The following is a 26,727-nucleotide window of genomic DNA, read 5'->3' as shown; positions in this document are numbered from 1 at the left end:
TAGGGTCAAGTACCAGTTGTTCAATGTTAAACGAGGTATTGACAAAATTTTTTTTCAGTTTCTATTTTTTGGCAGTTTTGAGTTATAAAATGATTAAAAATGATAAATTAGAGCCCTTTGACAAATTTTTATCCATTTGGAGCAAGATTTGACAAAAATGGCTTTGACACAGTTTTTGACACAGTTTTTGATTTAGTTTTGCTCTTGATTTAGTTTTCAAAACAAAACTATGTCAAAGAAAAAATTTTTTTTCAGTTTCAATTTTTTGGCAGTTTTGAGTTATAAAATGATTAAAAATGATAAATTAGAGCCCTCTGACAAATTTTTATCCATTTGGAGCAAGATTTGACAAAAATGGCTTTGACACAGTTTTTGACACAGTTTTTGACATTTTTTTTCTCTTGATTTAGTTTTTAAAACAAAACTATGTCAAAGAAAAAAATTTTTTTCAGTTTCAATTTTTTGGCAGTTTTGAGTTATAAAATGATTAAAAATGATCAATTAGAGCCCTTTGACAAATTTTTAGCCATTTGGAGCAAGATTTGACAAAGTTTTTGACATAGTTTTTGACACAGGATTTAGTTTTCAAAACAAAACTTTGACAGTTTCAATTAAAAATGTTTTTGACCCTCTGACAAATTTTATCCATTTGGAGCAAGATTTGACAAAAATTGCTTTGACACAGTTTTTGACATAGTTTTTGACACAGTTTTTTGCCTTGATTTAGTTTTCAAAACAAAACTATGTCAAAGAAAAAATTTTTTTTCAGTTTCAATTTTTTGGCAGTTTTGAGTTATAAAATGATTAAAAATGATAAATTAGAGCCCTCTGACAAATTTTTATCCATTTGGAGCAAGATTTGACAAAAATGGCTTTGACACAGTTTTTGACATAGTTTTTGACACAGTTTTTTTCTTGATTTAGTTTTCAAAACAAAACTATGTCAAAGGAAAAATTTCTTTTCAGTTTCAATTTTTTGGCAGTTTTGAGTTTTTTAAAAATGATAAATTAGAGCCCTCTGACAAATTTTTATCCATTTGGAGCAAGATTTGAGAAAAAATGCTTTGACACAGTTTTTGACATAGTTTTTGACAAAGTTTTTTTCCTTGATTTAGTTTTCAAAACAAAACTTTCAGTTTCAATTTTTTGGCAGTTTTGAGTTATAAAATGATTAAAAATGATAAATTAGAGCCCTCTGACAAATTTTTATCCATTTGGAGCAAGATTTGACAAAAATGGCTTTGACACAGTTTTTGACACAGTTTTTGATTTGGTTTTTCTCTTGATTTAGTTTTCAAAACAAAACTATGTCAAAGAAAAAAAATTTTTTCAGTTTCAATTTTTTGGCAGTTTTGAGTTTTAATTAAAAATGATAAATTAGAGCCCTCTGACAAATTTTTATCCATTTGGAGCAAGATTTGACAAAAATGGCTTTGACACAGTTTTTGACACAGTTTTTGATTTCGTTTTTTGCTTGATTTAGTTTTTATGTCAAAGAAAAAAATTTTTTTTCAGAATTTTTTGGCAAAAAAATGATTAAAAATGATAAATTAGAGCACTCTTCATCATATTTTTCATAAATTTATTTTTATTCAAATAAAAAATTACAATTCAAATCAAGTCCTATAAATTTGTTGTATTATAGCTACATAACTATAAATCTTTGTGTAGGTTTTTTTTTATTTGTTTTAATTCAAAAACATTTTTTATTAAGGATTCCGAAAGAATTAAGAAAGTCTTGCGATTAAAACGGTAAATTGGCTAAGAAAATAAGGACAAAGAAACAAAATAATAAAATTAAAGTTAAAGGCCTAACAAACATTTCTCACAAAAATATCTTTCATCTAAGTATCACATTCGTTTCGCTTTATGTTTCTCACACAAAATTCACTAGAAAAATCTTTTGAAGATATAGTCTCTAAAGTATAAGAATATTTTTCTATTTTTTCTCTCTGGTTTTGGTTATTTGATATTGCAGCGTTGTCTTCGTGCTCGTTGCCTAAATTATTCCGTAACCATGATACAGGAATCGCATACTCGAACATCGATAGTCCATCCTCGTTCGGGTACGGGACGACGATGCAAGGAACAACCTAAAAGAAAATTAATTTAATATTTTTTAAAGTCTAAAAATTCAGAAAGTGACTCACTATTGCACACGGCTTGCCCACATGATCGACAATGATGTCGTTTGCGGTCCATTCCTTTGTGCGGCGACGATCTTCCGTTAACTTGAGAGTTTTTGTCGAGTTCTTCCGCTGTGCCGAAACGCATTTCGCATAATTTACAGTTGCTGGCTTCGGAATCGGGAACCCAATATGAGGGACGAGCACTGTCTTTGATGAAATCTGCGAGAAAAAAATTAAAATAATGAATTATGAAAAAAGACAAAAATATTTGAAATTTTCAAAAAGTTAAACGAAAATGTGCATTGGGGCAAAAATTCAAAATGTGCTTTGGGAAAAATTTAAAAATGAAGATGAATTTTCGAATATGGGACAAAAATTTAAAAAAAATCTTTAGACGAAAAAAATCAAAATTTGCATTGGGATAAAATTTCAAAATGTTAACTGGGTTAAAAATTGTTAATTAAAAAATTTAAAATTTTTTTCAGGATTTCTTGAGCTCAGATTTGCTCAGAATCTGAATATTTGATCGAAAATTTGGAATACACATTGGGAAATTTTCCAAAACCACATTTTTAATTTTTGCCCCAATGCACATTTTCATTTTATTTAAATACAAATATTTTTTATGTGAAGAATTTGAATTTTGCTCAGGGTAAGATTTTTAAAATATGCTTCAGAAAAAAAAAATTTCAATAGGCTTTGGGCAAAATTTCAATTTAATCAAAATCATTTTTAGGATGAAAAGTTAAAAATTTGCATTGGGATGAAAATTTAAAATCTTCTAAAAATTTATATTAAGCAAAAAAAAATTTTAAAAAATCTAAATATTGAACTGAGACATAAACTGAAATTGTGCAATGGGAAAAAAATTATAGAATATGCATTGGGAAAATTTTCAAAATGTCAACTGGGACAAAAATTTAAAATATGCTTTGGGACATAAATTTTAATTTTTTTTAATTTTTCATACCTTTTGGATACTCCAAAACGGAAGCGACTGTCGAAAGAGTATTTATAACTGCCTCTCCGTATTTCCGGACCAAAACATCATTTTCATCGGAAGCTCCTCCGCCATTACTATTCACACTGGATACTGTTGTACTCACTAAAAAAAAACAAAATTTTAAAATTTTTTTCTGAAAAAAACAAAAAAAAAATCCTTACATGCCGCTGTCGGCGCCCTCAATCTCAGCATTTCCTCGCGACAATTATTACAAACGCGCACCGGCGTATCCCATCCCTTCAATGGCACTGACATCTGATGTTTACTGCATGCATTGCAAACGCCATCGCCACACGCCCGGCAGTGATGAATCCGCAAGTTGAATTCCTCGAAATTGTCTTTGCAAACGCAGCAATTTGTGATTTCGCTATTGGGACGCCAATATTTCGGCGCAACTGTATCCGCGACCCACGATTTGATGGATTTCGTTGGTTGCGCACTGACACTTTGCACGGTTTCCGTGATGAAAGAGACGCCATCGAGCACCAGTTGCGCCGAATAATTGGGTCCTTTGGCGTGATATTTGCTGCCTTTCCACACGTGAATCATCTCGTAGCGCACGGCAGCGTCTTCGGGCGACTTGTTGCCGTACCAATGTTTGCGCGAACGATAAATTTCGCCGCAATTCGGGCATTCGATGAGAGATCCGCTCCACGCGTATTTCGCTAAGCCGAGCCACGTGCTTTCGTTTGACGTCACAGTTTGAACGTGAACAATTTGCTCGATGCCATTCGTGTAACATTGTTTGCACATGAGGACCTTGTTCTCGTACTGATGTTGGTAACGGCAGATTTTGGCGAGACGATGCGGTTCGCCGGTGGCTACATGACCCATGGAACGTTCGCAACGCCCGCCACACGATTCGCATTCGGCGCCGCACGTGAAATACTGCTCGGGAAACACGTTCATCGGTTGATCCTTGATCTCGCCGCTGAATTTGAGGTTGAGCGCTTTGATGGCTTGGAAAATGACACCCGGTTGACGCGGCGAACGCACCGTCGTGTTCTCAATTTCCGATTTTATGGCGTTAATGAGTGATGTGTAGTCCGTTTTTTGGTTGTTTGTTTGAATTCCGACATATTTTATGGAGCTAAATGCCTCGAGAGTCAAGGACATTTGCGCGAAACGCTCCCGTAAAATTTCCTCGGCACTTTTTTCGACACTTGACTCGAGAATTTTCGTGTTTCGCGTCTCATGGAATATCACGACGGCAGGTCCGAGAGCTTGAGGCGGTTCTGGCAAGCCCAAAGACTGCAGCGCTTGTGCAAAATGCTTTACAAATGCCTTCGATGCGGTCCCCAGGAACGTAAACATGTCACTGTGAAGCCTTTCCGACCGCGTTCGATAAATAATTATGTCGGAAATTGCAAGCACCTTCAACAACATTCGTGTTCGTTGATTTTCGTTCGGCGTGACGCCAAGTAATCCTTCCGTATCCAAGCATAACGTATTCAATGACGGTTGATATGCTGCCCAAACGCCCAAAGTGCAACTTCGTTGCTCGGATGACGTGCGGAAAACTTCTTCGCCGCCGAAAAAGGTGTGATTCATTGTGTGACTTTTGCCGTCGCCCGTGTTTCCGAAGATCGAAACGACTTTTATCTTGGATTCGGGACTGCAGGTGAGCTTTTTGATGAATTGATCGTTGGAGATGCGGAGCTTTTCCTTGCCATCCATCAGGAGGAAGCTGTTGGAATGATGCGGTTCTTCGTCGTACTCTTCGCCAATGGAATGGTTTGTCAAGTTCAGGGACTCCAATTCGCCCAAAAGGTCGGGAGTCATGCCGTTGCCTCCTTCCATTACGGGTTCCTACAAAGAAAATGAAAAAAAAAATAGTTATTATAACGTCAAAATATTGATATTGATTTTGCTTTCAAAACAAATCAACATTTTTTGATCTACTTTCAATTTCCTAATCTCTTCTCGTATAGTTCGTCGGTCAATAAATTTACATTTTCTTATCATTAAGGATGGCGAATAGTTTTAATAACATAAATTTTAATAAATTCTTTTTTTTTAAATTTTTTTTTATTTTAATTTTTTCTTTTTTTTTTTTGAAATAAAATAAAATTTCCCAAAAAATTAAAAAAAAATATTTATTGAAAATTTTAAAAATTAAAAAAAAAATTTTTTTGATGTTTTTCAGAAAAATAATAATAAAAAATTAATAAATAAAATAACTGAAAATTATTTTTTTAATTTTATTTTATTTTTTTTTTTGTTTTTTATTTTTTGAAATAAAATAAAATTTCCCAAAAAATTTAAAAAAAAATTTATTGAAAATTTTAAAAATTAAATAAAATTTTTTTTAATGTTTTTCAGAAAAATAACAATAAAAAATTAATAAATAAAATATTTGAAAATTATTTTTTTTATTTTAAAAAAATAAAAAAAAATATTTATTGAAAATTTTAAAAATTAAAAAAAAAATTTTTTTTAATGTTTTTCAGAAAAATAATAAATAAAATAACTGAAAATTATTTTTTTAATTTTATTTTATTTTTTTTTTTCATTTTTTTGAAAAATAGTAATATTTAATTTCAATTTTAAAAATTAAATTAAAAAAAAATAAAATTTAATTTATTTAAAAAGTTAATTTTTTATTAAATTAAACAAGTTGTCAATTTATTGTATTTACAATCAAATTTTTAGAAAGAAAATTTAAAAAAAATATAAAAATTCAAGAAGTAACAAAAATTTCGATTTTTTAAAATTCAATAATTTTGAATTCTACTAAAAAAAAATAATTACAAAAAATAAGGAATTTTAAGGAATTCTCTACAAAGACAACTTGATATTTTTTAAATATTTATTTAAATAAATTAAATTAAACAAATTAATAAATTTTCATTATAAAAATTACTTTAAATGAACTAAAAATTTTAACTTTTTTGTTTCAAATTTTACAAAAAGTAATATAAAATTATATGAAAAAAAATAAAAAAAAATTTTGAAATTTTTAAAATTGATTTTAGAAAAAAATATCTTTTTTTATTTAAATTTAAAAAAAAAACTACAATTTTGAAATAAAATTAATTTAAAAAAATAAATTTAAAATAATGAAAATAAATTATTAAAATAAATTTATTTAATTTATTAAAAAAATATCTAAAATAAATCATCAATTGACAAAGTATTCAAAATCCGTCTTATAAGACTTAAAATAAGAAAATTTCCCTTATCAACTAAAATTCACCAAACATTTTCGCCAGACCTACTTATCACACACAAAAAGGCTCGTCTTGTTTTAATTTTTTAAAATATATTTTCAATAAATAATCATCGTCGTCATTCAACCGCTGCGTAAATAATTTTTTTCCGATGGAAACTGACTTTTTTTCAAGGTCATGGCCAATTGTTGGCGAAAAAAACAAAAAAAATAAATTGCACCATCTGCGCTTACCTTAACATCGTGAATGATGAAATTCGTGTAGTTCGGGTCAATTTCCTCCAGAAAGACATTCGAGGATGGCGACGAGGAATGTGGATCACTGAAATTTTGCATTGTGAATTTTTTTCAGTCTTTTTTTTTGTTTTTTTTTCCGCGTTCTTGATAATAATATCTTTTTATTTACACCTCGAAGTAAATTACATCGCCTTGTTTCTTTGTCTCGTTTCTGTGTGCGAGTCGTCTGCACCGATTTGCAGCGTTATCTCGTTTTCCGACAATTTTTTCGTCTTCTCTAATGCCACACAATTGTGGATTCTCTTGCGCACTTCTTTGTGATAAGACTGCTGTTGATTTTGATAAAATTTCATGTAAATTCGTGAATTTTTACGATTTTTTATTTCGCAACTACGTCATAAAATTTTTCGAGTTTTAAAAGTTGGTTTTTTTGAATGCGGCGCACTTTCGCGTGCTTTCTCCTCCGGCGTTTCGGGAGCAACTTCCGCGAGATTTTTCGCTATTTGCCTATTTTTAGTTAATTAAAAACTGCAGAAGACGATTGCCATGAAGTCGATTGTTGCACTTTTTATTTGCTTTGTTTTGATTTTTGTGGAAATTTTGAGCCAAGTTTCAAGTTTCTTGTACAAAAGACTTGGATACAAGATGAAAGTGATGAGGCAATTCCAGTCATTATCCTCCCATACACACTAATTTTTCCAAAAATCCAAGTTACTCACCTCCCCGAACACACTAATTTTTCCAAAAATCCAGTTACTCGCCTGCTGTGCACACTAATTTTTTCTCAAAATCCAGCTACGAGCCTCAATTATTATTATCACTTTCATTCGTCTCATTTTAATTCATTTTGCTGCACTCGCAATTTCACAACTCGCTTAAATCGCATTTTTAAGGCATAAAAAACCAAAGGAACCTGGCAAAAATACAGTAAAACTGTAGATCAAGCCTCAATCTACTTGGTAAGTATGAAAATTTTCATTTTTTGATGAAATTTTTAAGGATTTTTTGTGAAAATAAATTCTCTTTGTACTTCCGCTTGCATCAAAAAAATGCGTAGGCCTTGGCAACATCATAATTTATTTATAGATGCGTCTCCTACACGGTTTTTAGTGAAAGTTTTCTTATATTTCTTCTATTTTTGTCTTTTTTTAGAAAATCTCATCAAGAAAAGTTGAAAAACTCGTAAAATTAGAGAAAATCTCTCACTCACACACACAAACAAAGAAAAAATGGAAAAGATAATCGCTAATACAGCGACCAAAATATCGCTAAATGATCGTTTCACGATCTTCTCGAAGGCTAAGCCCGAAGCAGCAGGAGCTGCAAGAAAGGCAAGACTTGCTCCGCGTCGCACGGGCGCCAATACCGGAGCAGGCACCCTGAAAAATCGCCGTTTTGTCGAAAATCTGGAGAAAAAATTGAAATTTCGTGCTGCCCTGCGGCTCAAAAACGTTAGTTGTTGAAAAAAAACCGATGATTGTCGACGCTCTTACTGAAATGCCATCTTTTTTCCACAGAAATCCATCCGTGGAGGCCGCATTCAGCGCAAGGCGAACACATTGAAGCGCAACATGCCGGGCGGCGGCATTCGAAAGCGCTTAACGATGGCAGCGGATCAATTGCAGGCAGCGGGAGGGCGTCGTCGTCGTTCCGCCTCTGTTTCGAGCGTTCATTCCCGTTTGGGGGTGCAAGCGCGTGTTGGAAATGCCGCCGCCACTGCGCCTCGTCGTCGTCTCAAACGCTCAAATTCTGTCGCTCAAAAACTCAAACGAACCGCAAGCAATGGAAATCTCGCGCAACGAGGAAGATCTCGTTCTCGCTCCCGAGCGAATAATAACAACAATAACTTGCAACGCGTCAATTCGAATGCAAATTTGAATGCTCCGAACAACAGACAACGCAATCGATCGCGATCTCGTAGTCGCGTAAATGCCCCCAATGGAGCGCAAATGACGCGACGACGACGCCTCAACCGCAATTTCCAAAATGCCGGCTTGCGACGCGCCAATTCCAAGGGAAATTTGCAACAAGGCGCCTCCGGCAAAGGCAGACTCGGCATAAATCGCAACAATAATGCCATCAATGCGCGCCGCAATCGACGCCGTGCAAATGCTGGACAAGCCGTTGGCACGCAAAAGAATAACAGGCAAGTTCCTCACAAGTTCCTTGCGTTAACGTGAACACAAATTGCTGGCTGGTTGCAAAAATTGACAGGAATAGTCCAATTGTGCAGTTAGAAGCGACTCCCAATGATCCTATGTCGGTGTAAAAAGGGACTTATCGAGAGTTGAGGGCATGTAGCACTCCTCTCATGTCATAAAAAAATCTCGTTTTCGAGAAAAATTTCCTTTTTTCACTTGTTTTCACACAAAATCCGAATTTAGCGTCATCCAAAAGGGACAAAATCGCACAAAAAATGTCAAAAAATTGACAAATTTGTAAAAAAAAAAAAAATTTAGTTGTTCACACAACCAAACGTTGTGCTCTTCTCATGTGTTAATATCTGTGTTATCCACTAACTAATAGGGGCAACGTACAAAATCGACGTGGTCGCTCGAATGTTCGCAACCAACAACAACGGAATACCGCGGCGAATCCGAACAATGGAAGAGGACGAAGTCGCAATCGGGGACCTGCAAACCAACAACAACAAAGACGTGGAAGATCACGTACACGTCGCAATGACAAACCCGCGCCACAATCGAAGGAACAGCTAGACCGAGAATTGGATTTGTACATGGCAAAATCGAAAAATTCCGCGCAATCTGAACTCGATATTTACATGAGCGGATCAGCATATTAAAAAGTATAAAATATCATCATCTTTCGCGAAAAAAAATTTTTTTTCCATTATTAATTTTTTTCAACAATTTTTTTAATCAATCAATTTTTTCTTATCTCTCTTTCACAGAATTCCACAAATACAAAAAAAAAAATGGAAGGACTCACGACTAGATTTAAGATACAAGGCAATATGATGAATCATTTGACATTTAACATGAAGCCATTCATTTCATTATTATTATTACGATTATAAATAAATTCTGACACATAACACTGTACATTATTGATAATAAATTTCATATAATTAATTATAAAGAAAAGGACTTTTTTTTAAATTTATTTTTGTTTCGGCAGTGATGCATGCTCACATTTTTTGATAAATTTATAGGATTATGCCCGCAAATGCGCAACATTCGCTTTCGCTTTAATTGATTTAATTTTTTATTGTACAATTTTCGTCCCCTCGTGATTTTTGAGAGCTTTAAAAATAGAATTTTTTGTTTGAATTTTCAATGATACCAAAACTTTTATTTATATAAATTAAATTTTTTTTATTTATTAAATTTATTAAATTATTTTTGAATGATTGATTTAAAAATTATTTTTATTAATTAATTGATAAAAATTATTAATTTTTAGTAATTTTTATTATTTAATTTTTAAAAAAATATTTTATTTAAATTTAATTGATTTTTATTTCTCAAAAAAAAAAAAGAATAAAAAAAAACTTAAAAAAAATTTATGACAAACTTTAATTTTTATATAATTTTAACTAAATAGTCATAGCTCATTAATAATCTTATTTTTAAGTAAAACATTAAAAAATTAAAATTAAAATTAAATTATTTTACATACAAAAGTTAAGTAACTTTTTATATTTTTTTATTGTTTTATTTATTTTATTTTCAAATAATTAATTTTTAAACTTTGATTTAAAAAAATATATATATATATACCAAAAATTAAGAAAAAAAAATTAAAAAAATTCATTGAATAAATAAATTTATAAAAACAATTAAAAAATTTACAAATAATTATATACAATATTAAATTTATTTATTTAAAATAAAATTAAAAAAATAATTTTTATTTGATTTTAATTGATTCCTTTATTTTTTAAAATTACCTTTAAATATAATATTAAAATTTAAAAAAATAATTAATAAAATTTATTTAGTTTAATTATCAAGTTATTTTTTTATTTAAAAAAAATAATACCTAAATTACAAATTATTAAATTGAAATAAATATTTTTTTAGTTAATTAATATTTAGTTAAAATAAATTATTTAATTTTTAATAATAAATATTTATTATTTAAATAAATTTTGAAACATTAAAAAAAATAAACTGTTATTTTTAAAATTAAATAAAAATTATGTGTTTAATTTAAATTTGAAAAAAAAAAATAATTTTATAATTTAACTTATTTAATAATCAAAAATAACTTTATATTATAAAAATTTAATAAATTTTTTTATATTTATATTTTAATTTATATTAAATATTTTATCCAATCTAATGGAATAATTTATTTTTAAAAAAACGATTAAAATAATTAAATTTATTGACTAAATAAAACTATATAAATCAATCAATAAAATTACAAATATTATTTTAATTAGATTATTTAAATTTTAATTTATTTTTTTTTAATTATTAAATTTTATTAAAAATTAAATTTAAAAAAAGTAATACACAAAAAATATAATTTAATTTAATTTTTGAATAATTTATTTATATTTAACCTTTTAAATAAATACGAACATAAAATTCTTACATTAAATTCTAATAAAATAAAAAAAATAAAAGGAAATAAAATAAATATTTTTTTTATCAAAAGAAAAGAGCATCCCTCTAATGTATTCCACAAAATTTTATTTACAGAAAACAATAAAATAAAACTAAATTGAATCCTTCGCTTTTTTATCGCTTCCTTTACAATTATGCAAAAAAGTAACCTTTACCTAAGTTAATTTTCCGTCATGCCCCAACGAACGACGACGACGACACGACAACAAGAAAAAACTTCTCCAATAAGCTATTAATATTAATAAAGACAAAAAATTGACATTCCATTATTTGACTCCGACATTTATTTATTTCTCTAATGTTCTTCCTGTTCTCGCCTCGAGCCATGACATGGATGACGACGTATCATAAGTTCAATATGAAAATAATAGAAAAAAAAAAAGATAGAAACGCTAAAAATGTCTCTCATTTACTTCGAAGCATTGTCGAGCAAAAAAAAAGTAGCAACACATAATTGTTTCATCAGATTGTTTTTTTTTTGTCGTCGTCGTTGTTCGTATCTGAAGCGATCTCGTAGCGGATAAAATCAAATTATTTTGCGTTGGGGTGAGATGGATAGCAACGAGATATGAAGGACATATGTGTTGCGATACGAACGTCTTTTAATGCATTTCAATCAGAAATTTCGGAATCGCTTTCATCTGTCGCCGCTCAATCAAAATGCTCTTTCGCTTTATTTTTACGACCAACACCAAGTCTCTGCGAGTTTTTGCTCTCTCTTCGCAAAGTTTTCTGGTACATCGTTACATTTCCACGCAAAACGTCGTTTTTGTTGTTGTTGGTATCCAAATCAATTGCTTTTCACATGCCATGCGCCAAATTATATTTTACATGTATGCGCACGACTGTACTCTTTGCTTACTGTACGCGCTACTTGGACCCAGATTTTAATTTTTACTCGGTAATCTCCGAGACCAACACCAACCACGACGACTTAGATGAAAAAAAAATCCTCAAAAAGGAGATTAAACTGAAATTAAAAAAAAATAATTTTAATTAATTTTCAAAATTAAATAAAAAAAAAAATTACAAAAAAAAAATAAAAAAAAAATTGAGAGAATAATTTTGTATCCCTACACAAAGATCATACACACGAGAAAAAGGGAGAATATTGTTGTACATCACAGTGAAGAGCGCGTACCTCGCAAAATTAAAGTGTGGCAGCATCCAGGCAAGAAGCAATCGATTTTAGTCAGGTGTAGTCTGCGTTAGAATTCGGTCGAAAAATAATTGCAGGATCTTTTTTTTACAATAATTATTAGTGAACTGTGAAAAAAAATATGAAAAAAATGTTTTAACACAATAAAATAATGATAAAAACGTTCAAAAGTAGCACCAAATAATTTAAAATAAAAATAAAGATAAATATAAAAGTAATAAAAGAGGAAGTGAAATCAAAAAAAGCTATAACAATGATATAAAAGTAGCATAAAATTTTAGTGAGTTCGTTGTATAAAACATATATGTAACATATATGAGTGTAAGATAACCAGGCTTCTCCATTTTTTATACGACGTAAAATATAAAATATATATTTATATATGAATATATATAGTTAATATAATTTTCAATATAAAATGGCTTAAGGCGACAAATTTTGTAGCAAATTGCATCAAATTTACATAAAAACCAACACAAAATATTATCATATATTTATGCATAACTCCAGAAAAGTAAGTAATTTTTTTTTCTTTTCTAGAATATTTCTAACATAATTCAACATTAACATTTAATTTTTTTTCGTATATCATTCATCAACTATCCATTAGTGTTTTTTCTTACAAAAATTACAAAAATAATTTTTCAAAAGAAAAAAATATATATTACATTAATGTATATATAACATATATCATACATATAACTTAATGACCACTCTAAAAATTAAAACGTAATATCTGCACAAAAACAAGAAAAAAAAAATAAAACGTAACTTACTTAAGCCAGAATGATTCTGGGAAACCAGCCTTTCAATTTTTGTTTTGTAACATTATTCTCCATTTTGAAATTTATGCGTACATACTTCAGATTTGCTTTTATTTATCTCGCCTAAACGTTTTCCTCTTTTTTTCTTCTTCTTCTATTATTTCAAATTATGTGAATGAACTTTTTTCCTGCGAAAAAAAAATAGAAAAAAATACATTTAAGATTTAATGTGTTTTTGCGACGACGTCAGAATACCTTTCTCACCACCCGAAAGATATGAAAATAAGGTTATATAAAAAAAAAGTATTTTTTATTTTTCTTTTTTTTTTGTTGTACATTTCATGTAAAAAAGATAAAAAAGAACGGAAATTGAATTTTAACGTTTCTGCCCTGCATAAAAATTATACTACAAATGTACAATTCCAAAAAAATTTACGTTTTTTTTTTCGCCGATTCAATTTATTTAATAAAATGAACGAGGAAAAAAGGTCAGGAATGATAAAACATATATAAATTTATTGAAAAACTAGAATATATGTATCTCTTGTGGGATCAAACACCAAAAAAAAAAAGGGTGAGAAGGTAACCACAAAAAAATAAAAAAAAATTCAAAGTTCAACCACCGATAAAAGCTTCTCCTCCCTTTTTAAAAAAACAGAAAAAAATTATGAACGTACAATCGTCTAATCATTGTGAAATAAAATTTATATGAGTTTAATGATCGATTTTTGGCAAGCTTCTATGTTTTTTTTATGAAAGTGGATTTTCTTTTAATATACAGGTGGTTTGGATGATGAGTCTCGTCGTAAAAAAGTTACAATGTAGGGCAATTACAGTCCGTCAATCGTAAAAAAAAATAACTTTTATGTTCTGACATGTCATTAAAAAAAGTTTAATTTTGACACGTAACAAAATTGAGATTTATTTGGAGTCGTTTTGATAGACTTTACCGCATTTTATTGTTAAAAATGTAATATTTTTCACATTTATGTACTCCTCATTTTACATTTTCATACTCCTCATGACTTTAAAAATTATTTAATTGACCTTTTAATTACAAAATTTAATTTTTTTAAAAATAATTTTTATAAATCTGTTGAATTTAATAATTTTTCAAGTTATGAGGAGTAAGAAATTGTAAAGTGAGGAGTACTAAAATGTGAAATTTGAAAAAATAGATCTAAAAAAATTAAATTTTTCTATGACTCGAAAGAGTTTTTTCATCAAAATGAAATTAAATCTCAAATTTGTACTCCTCACTTCACATTTTTGTACTCCTCATAGAAATATTTGCAAAAAAAATAATTTTTTAAAAAATTTATAATTAAAATTAATTTTTTTTATATTTATATAATTATTTTATAATTAAAATTAATTTTTTATATAAAAATTTATAATTAAAATTAATTTTTTTATATAAAAATTTATTTTTTTTTTAAAAAAATTCAATTTTTTTTAGTATAATTTTAAAAAAAAATCAATTTAATGAACAAACGGACAACATTTTTTCCCATATTACCGCATTTTTTCTACGAAATGTGGTAAGAAAAAAAAGTTTTTTTTTAATTTAAAAAAAAATCATCGCAAATTATACGTCAAAACATGCAACGAAAATTTCGTTATCTTATAATTTTTTTTCCTCTATAAAAATAGAACTGCGACGAATAAAATGACGAAGCGTCTACGGAATTTTTTGATATTTATTTTTGTTATTTTCTCATTTCAGCATAGTTAAAATAAACTCCAACAAGCAGAAATGGCTCCGGGTCATTCATTTTGGGCCATCTTTTACTTCGCATGTTTGTGCAGTGCATCGCTGTAAGTACCTCCGGGGCAAAAAAAATTCAAAAAAAAAAATCCAACATATTTTTTTAGCGTGCAAAAAAAAATTCGCAAACAATGTTTTTGTCATGTTAAAATGTTGTACCTACAAACGAGATATATTGGCTTGAAAACTTTGATTTATGAAAAACTGTTTTGCGCATGTTCTCAAAACTGTTTAATATAATTACAATAATAAAATGTACAAGCTACGGAGAAACGTTTTGACATGAGAGAAACTCTAGATAAAATATTTTAGGATTATTTGTTGTTGTTGTTGTTGTACGATGATGCCAAGTAGCTCGACGTGATGATCAAAAATTCAAAGAGAGAGAAAAAAAATGAATTTAATTAAATTTTAAGAAGAGAATTTCATATAAAAAAAAACAAATTTTCGCTCTAATTCACAATTTTTTTTTGTTTTTCATGAACTTTGCAGCGCCAACAATGCACGTGTGAATTTCCGAGAGAAAGAAAAGAAGATTTTAGATCAGATCTTGGGGGCGGGAAAATACGATGCCAGAATTCGACCATCTGGCATCAATGGAACAGGTAATTATCGATTTTACGAGTTTTTTTTCTTATCTTCTTAACTATACTTTTAACAAACTGCGAGAATATTAAAAAAAAAACATTTGTTTCGTCCGTTTTTTTGTGCGGAAAGTCGGCGATTTTTGTGTTTTTATATAAGAATTTGTTTGTCTGTTAAATTAATTATAAATTATTTTCAAAATATAAGATTATTTAAATATATTAGGATATAAATTACAAAAAATATATATATTAATATTATTATTATTATTAAAAAAAAAGTAAAAATCAGAACCATATTTTTCAAAATTATCAGGTGTGGCATGACCACGCATTTTTTCTTAATTTTTAAATAAATTACCTTCATTAGTTAATTTTTGAAAGCGTTATAAATTCGCCTTAATTAATTAATTACTATTATTATTATGAAAAATATATCTAAAAAAAATAATTAATAATAGATGTTATTAAAAGTAGCAAGATGCTTGACAGGAAAATTAATGAAAATATTTATAGAAAATAAATAATTTGTCCATGACACATGACAAAAAAAAGTTATTCTCTTGTACTTTTTTTTATGAAAGCAAGAAAATATTCTATACTATACATTCTGTAGATTTTGATTTATTTATAGATCCATTAATATCTATTGCTCACCAGCAGTCGTCGTAACTTTTTGTAATCTTTTTTTTTTCGCTGAATACGATGACGAAGACTATTTATATATATTTTAGTCTTTTTTCTCATTTTTCTACGTCCTTCATATTTAATATAATATAATAATAAATAAACATGTTAACCAACAATTTTCTTTTGAAACTTGGAATGTATCATATATGTTTAAAAGCATCTCAAAGCACATTGAAGTAATGTGATCTTTTCTTCATGACTTGTCAATTTATGCTTATTTTTATCATATATAACAAAAAATATTCAAGAGAAAAGAAAAACAATGTATTGACAACCATTCGAGAAAAGGTCAAAAGTGAGACAAACAAAAAAAAAGTTGACAAAAGAAAAAATGTGCGCTACATTCTTTTAATTTATTTGTTGCAAATTGGATTCTTTTTAATTTTTAACTCGAAAATATACAAAAAAAAAATTATAAATATGAATATAAATAAAAACTTACTATAATCCCCCTCCAACCCCCCCACATAAAAACATACAGATGGACCCGCTGTGGTCAATATCAATCTATTCGTTCGAAGTATAGCAACAATTAGTGATATAAAAATGGTAAGTCCCATGCACAAAGTAAATGCACGTACTACATTCTCAAAAAAGACAAGTTCATTCTCATCATAAATATAATTATATTTATTATATAATTACAATCATATATATATATTAAAAAAAAAAATAAATGATATCATAAATTAATTTTGAAAAAAAATGTATAAGATATACAAAAATTTTTTTGGACTTGAATTTTAATTGATTTAATATCAATTTAATTGAAATATTTTCTATGGAACACACAAAAATTAATTAAACAAAGTTACCTATGGTTTTATTAACAGCGCAAGTTATAAAGTTGTTATTATTAGACTATCTAAAAATATATATTAATAATATATATATAATTATTTTATTACAAAACGTATATTTATATATATATGAAAAAATATATAGACAAAAAAAATCCTAATTACTTTGTGTAACCACTTAAATAATATAATATGTTTATTTTTATTGCACGATAAACATGATAAATATTTTATGCGCGCAAGCGACAGACAGTAAACCAATATATTATTAATAATAAAATAAATATATACATTTAGACCTTTATATATATATCTATATAGTGTTTTTGTTAATATACATATATTTTGTATGAGTTTTAGGTTCATTTCTACCACCATATATATATTATATATAATATACAATAGAAATATCATTTCTCTATATTATTTCGTTTATATATTCTAACATTTATGAAAATATACTACAACACATATTTTTACAACCAAATACATTCCCATGCAAAAAACTACCTAACTGATATAGAATGATTGACAACACGTCAAAATTATAACCAGAAGTTATTTTGTGTTATCCAATAGAAGAATCATCAAAACTAATATTTAAGAACCTAGAATATACAAAAGATATAATTATTATGGTAAATAACACTCCAAAAAAAAAAACGACAGTGTGTTCAAAGTAAGTCATTATTAAGTCATTAGCGATAAATTTCCGAGCAAAATTACATGTCTGGCACAAATTTTGAACACCCTGTAATCATGACCTTTTTGTGACAATAGTCATTATATTAGAAATATATAATAAAAGTAATAATAATCGATATCAATAATGAAGGTTGCCATTAAAACAAACATTAAGTCGAAAAAAAAAATACTAAAGGATAAGAAAGGTTTTGGTTTTGAAATATTATAGTTGAATAAGTAACCAGAAAATTTTTCCCTTTTTTAATTTAATTTTTTTTTACCCTTTTTAATCCATTTTTGTTAATTTTTTTGTTTTTTTTTTTAATTTTATTTAATTTTTTTTATATTTAAAAAAAAAATTGAACAAATGTACCAAAAAAAAAGTAATCGAACTGCAGCAATTTTTTTGTTATAAATATTTTCAACAACAAAAAAGACAAAAATATTTCATGAAAACAAAATTTTTATCGAATTTAAGGAAGTATAGATGGCCCAGCAATAGTTCGCGTCAACATTTTTGTACGAAGTATTTCAAAAATCGATGACGTGACGATGGTAAGTCAAACCTACCAAATAGTCAATAAATATATAAAATTAAAAAAAAAATAGAAACAGAAAAATACAGAGGAATCTTTTTTCTTCACATATTCATATATAATTCTATATGAACAATTGTATATATTATTATAAATATATTTTTTTTACTTTCCAAATGATATCTAAAAAAATTGTTTTTTTGAAAAATATATTTTTATATTATATATATTTATTATATAAAACACAGTTCACATAAAATCTCATTATATACAATATTTTTAAACACACGGAATCTTTTTTATTGATAAAAGTTTAAATTTAAAATTTCTCAGTGGGAAGCTTCATGTACAAATTTATTGTATCATATACCATTTAATTTTTTTATTAAATTAAAAATATTACGAAATAAAAAGTAAAGATTTATGCTTCCTAATCATATATATTTTTGCCAAACTTTTGATAAAAAAAATTTACTGAAGAGGCGAATTGGTTGCAACGCAGAATTTTAATACTATTTCATTATTTCAGTTCTTTACTCACTTGTGAGAAAATGCAACACCGTCAGATGTATTGTAAAACATTGTTTTCGAGGAAATATTGAATCACAAAATATTTTTAAATTTTTTTATTTAAATATTTTCAAAATTAAAAAAAAAATATTTTGATTATTATTATTTTCTGAAAATTCTATATGTTACATTTTAATTTGTTTTTCAGACAAAATTCTATGAAAATATCTTGTGAATCATATTTCTGAGTAAAAATAAAAAAAAAATCATTTTTATTGTAAAACACGATGAAAAGCTCTAAAAATAATCAGAAAACTTTTCTTTTATTTCATTATAAATAATTATTTATAATTTTTATCTTCCTGTTTTGTTTATTTTTTTCAATTTATATTTCTAAACTTTTGCGTTTTGTTGAAATTTTTGTGTACAGGAAAAACTTTTTCTTTTCCCGTTTTAGAGCTTTATACATTTTCACACCAGATATGTATATGTGTTCCATTTTAAAATATATACCTGTAAATATTCAATGTCTATCACACAATCTTTACACATAATATTTTATAATTAACGTTGTCGTGTATTATATTAAAGTATATCTTCATAATATACAACCTATTATTGTTACAAAACTTTTCTCTATTGTTTGATTTTTTGATTATACTGCTGTTATTTTATGATTTTTTCTCAATTCTAATTTAATTTTATAAAAATTATTATAAACATATATGTATTGTCATGTGAAACTTATAAATTTATATATTTAAATAAAAAAAAAAGTTAAACAAGAAGCATTTTTGAAAAGCGTTATTCATTTATTAGTTAATTTTTTTACCTAAATTTCTATCTCTCTCTCTCTTCTCTATATGAAATGAATGATGCTTCGATTAGCAGATTATTATCAAAAAAAGTGAATTATCATCGTAGTTTCCTTTAATAAATGTTAATCAGTACTGTATACTTAGAAAAAATTGTAAGAAAAATAATTATTTTAATTAATTAAAAAAAAAATAAATAAAAAAGTATAGTTAGTTTTGCATCACATTATTTTTATTTTTAATTATTATATATTAAATGTTCCTCTCTCAGTAAAAAAATTAAAAAATAATTTAAAAAAAAGTAAAAATAATAATTTAGTAATTAAAATGTCCAGATAAAAAAGAAAACTCACACACTTTTATTTATTTTTTTATTTTTATTTATTAGTTACTCATTGTATATGTAAAATATATAAAAAATCACCCTCAAATTCCTCAGTAAGAACTCATATCATTGACATTAACCATCGCTCGTATAGTAAACAACAAAAAAAAATAAATAAAAAATTAGTTGATATCTAGGTATATAAATAAACGAAATATAACATCAATATTGTGGATTACCTAGGTTTGCATACCTAATTATTTGCCATGCTTCTGAACGAATAAAAACGATCATAATGTTGAGGTGTTGTTAACTTCTGAGGTAAATTTATACACAAAAAAAACGAGTAGATGTTATATACAAAAAAAAAATATATTTATTTCATGAAAAGTTAACGCAACTTGGTGTTTATGGTCATAATTGAACATCATTTTTGTTCAATGTCTCCTCACATTTTCGTTCAAAAAAAAATTTTATTTATTATTATTAATTTTAAACAGGTAAAAAAATTATTATTATTTAAATTTTTAATTTTTTTTTATACAAAAAAAAAATTTTTTTAAATTAAGTCGCACAGAAAAAAAAATTAGTTTTAACGGAAAACTAATTTTTAAAAAAATAAAGCACTATTATTCTGCTATTTGACTTCCGCTACGAATTTTTATTGGTTTTACAAAAAAAAAATTAAATATATATAAAAATTCTAATTCGACAAAATAATGACATTTGTTCAATTTACAAAATTTGTTGTAATTTATCCATAATTTGTATAATTTTACTAATAAACTTTGAATTTCCAGGTAGATCCTACTAACCATAATAAAATTCTATAATAAAAATAAATTTAATTATTTAACTTTCTGGCTGTGTATGATTGAGGATTTGCAACGTAGACGTCATTCATCTACAAAAATTTTAATTTAAAACAATAAAAAAATAATTTTTTTAATTACTTTACAAAATCAAAATTATTCAATAAAATATTATATTATCAATCAGCTACCGTCGATGGCCCCACTGTTGTACGGGTGAACATGTTTCTACGTTCCATATCTAAAATAGATGATTATAAAATGGTGAGTTTCAACTAACAAAACATCAAAAATCAAAAAAAAATTATTTTAAGTAAAAAAAAAATAATAAAAAGCCACACTAAGAAATAAGTTTTTGTTGCCAAAATATGTCTTTTACTATTAAATATACTAAACGTTGTAAATATTGTGACAACTTGATGTTTCTCTAACTGATTCAAGTATTTCATTTGGAAAAAATACAAAAAAATGTGTTGGACACTTGTAAATATAATAAAATAACAAGAAAGTGTTTCACGTGGTTTTTGCTGCTAAACGGTCCTTTTTGTTCTTCTGTACAAATTTCGTAACACAGATAATTTTTTTTCCGCAATTAAGTCTGCCAACAACAAAACTTTTTACATTTTTGCCACATTTTGAACAAAAAAAAACTTGCTCTTTTTGCTGTAAATAAATATATAACTTGTACAATTGTTTAGCTATGTATTTTGTAACTTTGTCTGCAATTGAAAAGCAAAAGCAAACACATTTGTACAAAAAAAAAATTGTGTGCGTGTGTGTGTGACAAGTTGTTATTGTCGTCCTAAAGGTGTTTCAATTCAAATTTTATCTCACAAGCAAAATAAATTTGCATTGAAACACATTTCAAACACAATTTTAATGATGGCCAGCAATTTCTTTACAACTTTTTCTTTTATTATGTAATGCACTTCACGATTGTAAATAACAAAAAAGATAATGAAAAAGATGATTTTTTACTTTTTTTTAGAAAAAATATAATAAAAAGCAGGTTGTGTGAAAAATAAAGCACGCAGATTCAGCTTTTTTTACTACTGACGCACGATTTTTTTCAAAGCTTTTGCAAAAATAATGATGATAAAAAGGTGATGAAAACTTAATTTTTGAATAAAAATAATGCGGAGTGACAAATAACAGAATAATAAATAGCTTACATTAAAATAATTGTAAAAAAAATTAATTAATGTATACTGAATAAAATAACTGATGCACTACTAAAATGAAAAAATAAAATGCATGTGATTGGAAAATTTGAAAATAAATAAAAAAAAGGTAAATGTTTATTTTAATTTCAACTAAAATCATCCATTCTTACTTAGGTGTAACTAATATAGCTGGAATGCATATATAGGATAAATATGTATAAAATAAACATAATAAAAATTATTATAAAATTGTATGAAAAATTTATATTATATAATAATAATACATTATTATAATTAATTAGGTCTTTTGAGTCTGGATATTTTCTTCAATGGAGATTTTTTTTTTAAGAAAATATATATTAATTAACATTTGTAACAATTTTATAGCTCTAACATAGTCCGGTTTGACTGTAACTATGCAACTTCACTTTAAAATATATATTATAATATATTCTTAGAGCTCTTTAATTTAAACTAAAATAAAATATAAAAAAAAATATATTATTTCACTAAAAGTATATTTTTAAAATAAAAGATAGATTTTTTTAATTTAATTATTTTTGGTAGAGTCATCATTCAAAAAAAAAATCATCACTGCATCTAAAAAATTTTTTTTTTAAATTTAATTGCATTTGAAATGTTTGTAAATATGAAGTTTTGTAAAAATATGTGCTTGTACATTTTATATAAATATTTAAAAAAATAAAATAAAAAAAAAATGTTTATATAGTTTGTACATTCATGCTTATTAAAAGTAATGAAATGTAAATAGCTTTTGCTTGATATTTATTTTTTTTTTGTTTTTATTCTTCTAATGCACCCTTTTTATTATTACTATTCTACTAAACTTGCATGTGAATTTTCTATGAAACATTATTATATCCCATATGTATATAAATATTTACTATATATATGTTGTACACATAAAGAATGTGGTATAATAAAACCATAGATATCTGCAAAGTTTTATAAATACAAAAAAAAAAAGATTTGAAATAATAATTGAAAAGCCTCTAAACTAAATTGGTTCCGAAAAATAATTTGTTTATTTTTTTCAAATTCATATTCATTCATGATTGCCACTAAAACACAACAAATCACACACAAATTTAAAAAAAAAATCATTCAAGATATACAAAACAATATATATATATTTATTATAAATATTCATTTATCCAGCAAAAATATGAAAATAGAATAGGCATTTTTGTCTTGCTCTGTATATATTCCAAAAAGTACAATACACAATATATATATATTTATGATGTTTGGAGATGTAGGCACACAATTAACATTTTAATTAAATATTTATACAGGAATACAGTGTGCAGTTGACGTTTCGTGAACAATGGACTGATGAAAGGTTAAAGTTTGATGATATTGGAGGTAAGTTTTTTAACATATTTTTTTTGTATATAGGAAAAGAACAAAGCTTGTTCGCTCTCTTGTTTGTCGAATCAGTGATGGATTTACGTAATTTTAGGCGCAGAAAACGTAAATTCGTGAAAATTTTTGCTTGGTTTGAATTAATTGGATTAAGTCTTTTATTATCGCTTCTTATTCTTCAGTGTAAAGCTTTTGAGCTTTTCGAATCCCAACTAGTGTGGGGCCTTTTTTTGAAAATTTACAAAAGATACTCACCTCTCTGCTTTTAATTTTGAATGACAAGGGGTGAAAAAGTCACATACACTCGTTCCAACATCTTTACATTTTTTTCCATATATATTGGTCAAGTGCAGCTTTTGTTATGTAAAGTTCCATTGAGACATCTAGAGAGAGAACGAAAAAAAAGCAACAAAGAATCCTATTATCATTGTTATGATGATGATGATGAGATGACGACGATGGAGTTGACATAATTCCTTTTTTTTGTGCTTTTTTAGGTCGCCTCAAATATCTCACACTGACGGAGGCCAATCGTGTGTGGATGCCGGATTTGTTCTTTTCGAACGAAAAAGAGGGTCATTTTCACAATATAATCATGCCAAATGTATACATAAGAATATTTCCGTATGGTTCGGTTCTCTATAGTATTAGGATATCGTTAACTCTTGCATGTCCCATGAACCTTAAATTATATCCACTGGATAGACAAATTTGTTCACTTCGTATGGCTAGTTGTAAGTACTCTTCCTCTTTCTACAAAAGAAAAAAAATAATAAAAGAAAACTTTTCAACAAAAAAAAAAAATTTTTTTTTCGTAACTTAGATGGATGGACAACAGCCGATTTAGTGTTCCTATGGAAAGAAGGCGATCCCGTTCAGGTTGTAAAAAATCTTCATTTACCCAGATTTACGCTAGAAAAGTTTTTAACAGATTATTGCAATAGTAAAACTAATACAGGTAAGAGAGTGCGAGATAAAGTTTTGTAATTTATTGATTGCATTCTAATGGATATTTTTTTTGTTCGTTTTTCAGGCGAATACAGCTGTCTTAAAGTAGACCTACTATTTAAGCGCGAATTCTCATATTATTTGATTCAAATTTACATACCTTGCTGCATGTTGGTCATTGTTTCATGGGTCTCGTTTTGGTTAGACCAAGGAGCAGTGCCAGCCAGAGTATCATTAGGTGAGTAATTTTTTGTGTAAAATAAAATTTTGACAGCTGAATTAGGTAAAAAAAAAATAATTTAATTAAAAACTTCAGATTCTTAAAATTTTCATTAAATTAAAGTTATTTTTTTTTTAATTTTTTATTCTAACAATTTTTAATTTTTTTTTTAAATTTATCAAATTCAAAAACATTTTATTTTTTTTGTATTTTTGAAGTATTGAAACTTTGTACCAATATTAGTAAAAAATTTGACAGCTGTCAAAAAATATTTAGAAGAAATTTTCTTGTATTTTTGAAATACATATATAAAAAAAAAATTATTCTAACAAATGAATTTTTGCAAATTTTGTGACATTTGTCATATTTTGACAGCTGTCAAAAATTTTTTAAAAACTATTTAAACATAATTACTTTAGAAAAATGTAAAAAAATAACTTAAAAATTGTTATCAAAAAACTAAATTTGGCGGCAAAACTTAGAATTTTGAATGAAACAATTTGACATCTGTCAAATTCAAATTTCAAAATTGTCAAATTTTGATTTTTTAGCTATTTTAATCACTTAACAACTCGAAAAAAGTTAAGAAATTAGATGAAAAAATTAAATTTTAGCAAAAATTACAACATTTGTCATTTTTAAAGCTGTCAATATTTTGACAAATGTCATTTGCAACTGTCAAAATTTTGACAAAAGTAAGTTTTTGAAGTTTTAAGGATATGTAGTATCGTTCAAGTTTTGAGTTTTCAATCAGGAAAATGTATAAAATTGAGTTTTCAACAAAAAATATTACCTGTCAAAGTTATCACTTACCAAATCAATTTCCCTGTGCAAACAATCCTTCCAATAAATCAAATTTCTGTCACGCAGGTGTAACAACGCTTCTAACGATGGCAACACAAACATCGGGTATCAATGCATCGCTGCCGCCCGTCTCGTACACAAAAGCTATCGATGTGTGGACCGGCGTCTGTCTGACATTCGTCTTTGGTGCCCTGCTCGAATTTGCCTTAGTGAACTACGCATCGCGATCAGGTAAACAAAATTACTACTACTAACCCCGTAACACAGTGTTCGTATACAATTTGTATTTATGATTGTTCCAAAACTATTACGAACCCCTCAGCAGATCGTGCGGCAGACATTCATCGGGAAAACATGAAGAAGAAACGCCGGGAACTAGAACAGGCAAGTATCGATGCGGGCTCCGATCTGTTGGATACCGACAGTAATGCCACATTCGCAATGGTAAGAATGTTGAAACAGCAGCTAAGGGAACTGCATCACCGTCATATTAATTATAGATTCTAAATGGCAATTTACAGAAGCCGTTGGTGCGACATCCGGGCGATCCGCTGGCATTGGAGAAGATGCGGCAGTGCGAAGTGCATATGCAACCGCCGAAACGACCGAATTGCTGCAAAACATTCATGTCGAAGCTACCAACAAGGTAATTTTTTTTAAATTTTTTTAACTTTAACATTGCTTTTTTAACAAAAACTAACGCTTTTCATACTAACCCGTGTTGTTTTTTTATCCTTTTTTGCGACTTTATTTACCACAGAAAATGTTCTAGATCGAAGAGAATAGACGTCATTTCACGTATCACGTTCCCATTGGTCTTCGCATTGTTCAACTTGGTCTACTGGAGTACATATCTCTTCCGGGACGAGGATGCAGGGTAAAATAATTTATTTATAACATAACTTTGGTCGCTATAATAAAATTGTATTTTATGTTATAGAGAGTAAAAAGGCAGCCGCAAAAGTGCAACCATCATCAATAAAAGAAAAAATCTCGAAAAAAACAACAAACAACAATAAAAACTACTATAAATATAATTTTAATAACAACACACCAGCAAAACAGCAAACTTAATAATAATAACAAAGTACAATGAAACATATTGATTTTTGTATGATACTATAGAAAAAAGTGTTCATCGTCACATAAAAACCAGCCACAATATAGAACTATTTTTCTCTCTGTGAAATATGGCATAAAATGAAAATAGTGTGTTTGTTAGTCGAGAGACGCGACACCATTTTATATATCATGCAAAATGTAATGATATATAATATATGTTGTTGTTGTCCTCATACTATACTATGCTATATGTTTAAAATAATTGTAATATAATATAATATCAATCAATGTGATAAGAGATTTATTATTATATTACTAAGCAAAATTATAACACACACAGGATCATTGTTGCAATACTTTCTATACAGGACATAAAAATAGATTAAAAAACTTTGTTTATACATAATATATAAATAATAACTTTTAAAAATAATACTCATACTATATATCATGAAAAACCCCATAAATAGGATAAATTATTACATTACAAAAATCAATATGATTCACTTGGAAATATATTTGTATTTTTACAACCAACCGTTTCTTTGTACATATACAACTTTA

General features: G+C 27.2%; 3 protein-coding genes across 14 annotated transcripts; 2 read left to right on the top strand and 1 right to left on the bottom strand.

The window, feature by feature from the left end:
- Positions 1 to 1,626: 1,626 nt before the first annotated feature.
- Positions 1,627 to 7,124, bottom strand: LOC134828380 (zinc finger FYVE domain-containing protein 1-like). The gene is made up of 5 exons (XM_063841349.1): positions 6,536 to 7,124; positions 3,294 to 4,941; positions 3,100 to 3,234; positions 2,151 to 2,348; positions 1,627 to 2,093 (listed from the first exon to the last, which is right to left on the bottom strand). The coding sequence occupies exons 1-5, from the start codon at positions 6,635 to 6,637 to the stop codon at positions 2,005 to 2,007; spliced, it is 2,172 nt and encodes a 723-aa protein (XP_063697419.1). The 5' UTR covers positions 6,638 to 7,124; the 3' UTR covers positions 1,627 to 2,004.
- Positions 7,125 to 7,374: 250 nt separating this feature from the next.
- Positions 7,375 to 9,768, top strand: LOC134834333 (uncharacterized protein DDB_G0287625-like). The gene is made up of 5 exons (XM_063848964.1): positions 7,375 to 7,497; positions 7,691 to 7,989; positions 8,056 to 8,684; positions 9,065 to 9,344; positions 9,450 to 9,768. Exons 2-4 carry the CDS (start codon positions 7,768 to 7,770, stop codon positions 9,339 to 9,341), a joined length of 1,128 nt encoding a protein of 375 aa, XP_063705034.1. The 5' UTR covers positions 7,375 to 7,497; positions 7,691 to 7,767; the 3' UTR covers positions 9,342 to 9,344; positions 9,450 to 9,768.
- Positions 9,769 to 12,088: 2,320 nt separating this feature from the next.
- On the top strand, positions 12,089 to 26,619 carry LOC134827646 (glutamate-gated chloride channel). Of its 12 annotated transcripts, none has more exons than XM_063840391.1 (13): positions 12,089 to 12,806; positions 14,783 to 14,874; positions 15,317 to 15,429; positions 20,768 to 20,844; positions 23,060 to 23,129; positions 23,627 to 23,863; positions 23,953 to 24,087; positions 24,163 to 24,315; positions 25,168 to 25,332; positions 25,424 to 25,545; positions 25,623 to 25,747; positions 25,874 to 25,978; positions 26,042 to 26,619. In XM_063840391.1, the coding sequence occupies exons 2-13, from the start codon at positions 14,813 to 14,815 to the stop codon at positions 26,046 to 26,048; spliced, it is 1,371 nt and encodes a 456-aa protein (XP_063696461.1). In that variant the 5' UTR covers positions 12,089 to 12,806; positions 14,783 to 14,812; the 3' UTR covers positions 26,049 to 26,619. The 12 variants fall into 12 exon arrangements, with proteins under 12 accessions (XP_063696461.1, XP_063696456.1, XP_063696455.1 ...); XM_063840386.1 differs by having other exon boundaries at positions 25,862 to 25,978; XM_063840385.1 differs by having other exon boundaries at positions 25,602 to 25,747.
- The last annotated feature ends 108 nt before the right edge of the window (positions 26,620 to 26,727 follow it).

This window comes from Culicoides brevitarsis, chromosome 1, assembly GCF_036172545.1.
Source record: "Culicoides brevitarsis isolate CSIRO-B50_1 chromosome 1, AGI_CSIRO_Cbre_v1, whole genome shotgun sequence".
In the NCBI taxonomy this organism is placed as follows: domain Eukaryota; kingdom Metazoa; phylum Arthropoda; class Insecta; order Diptera; family Ceratopogonidae; genus Culicoides; species Culicoides brevitarsis.
The sequence above is the reverse complement of the archived record's forward strand: the minus strand, read 5'-3'. Positions and strand labels throughout refer to the sequence as shown.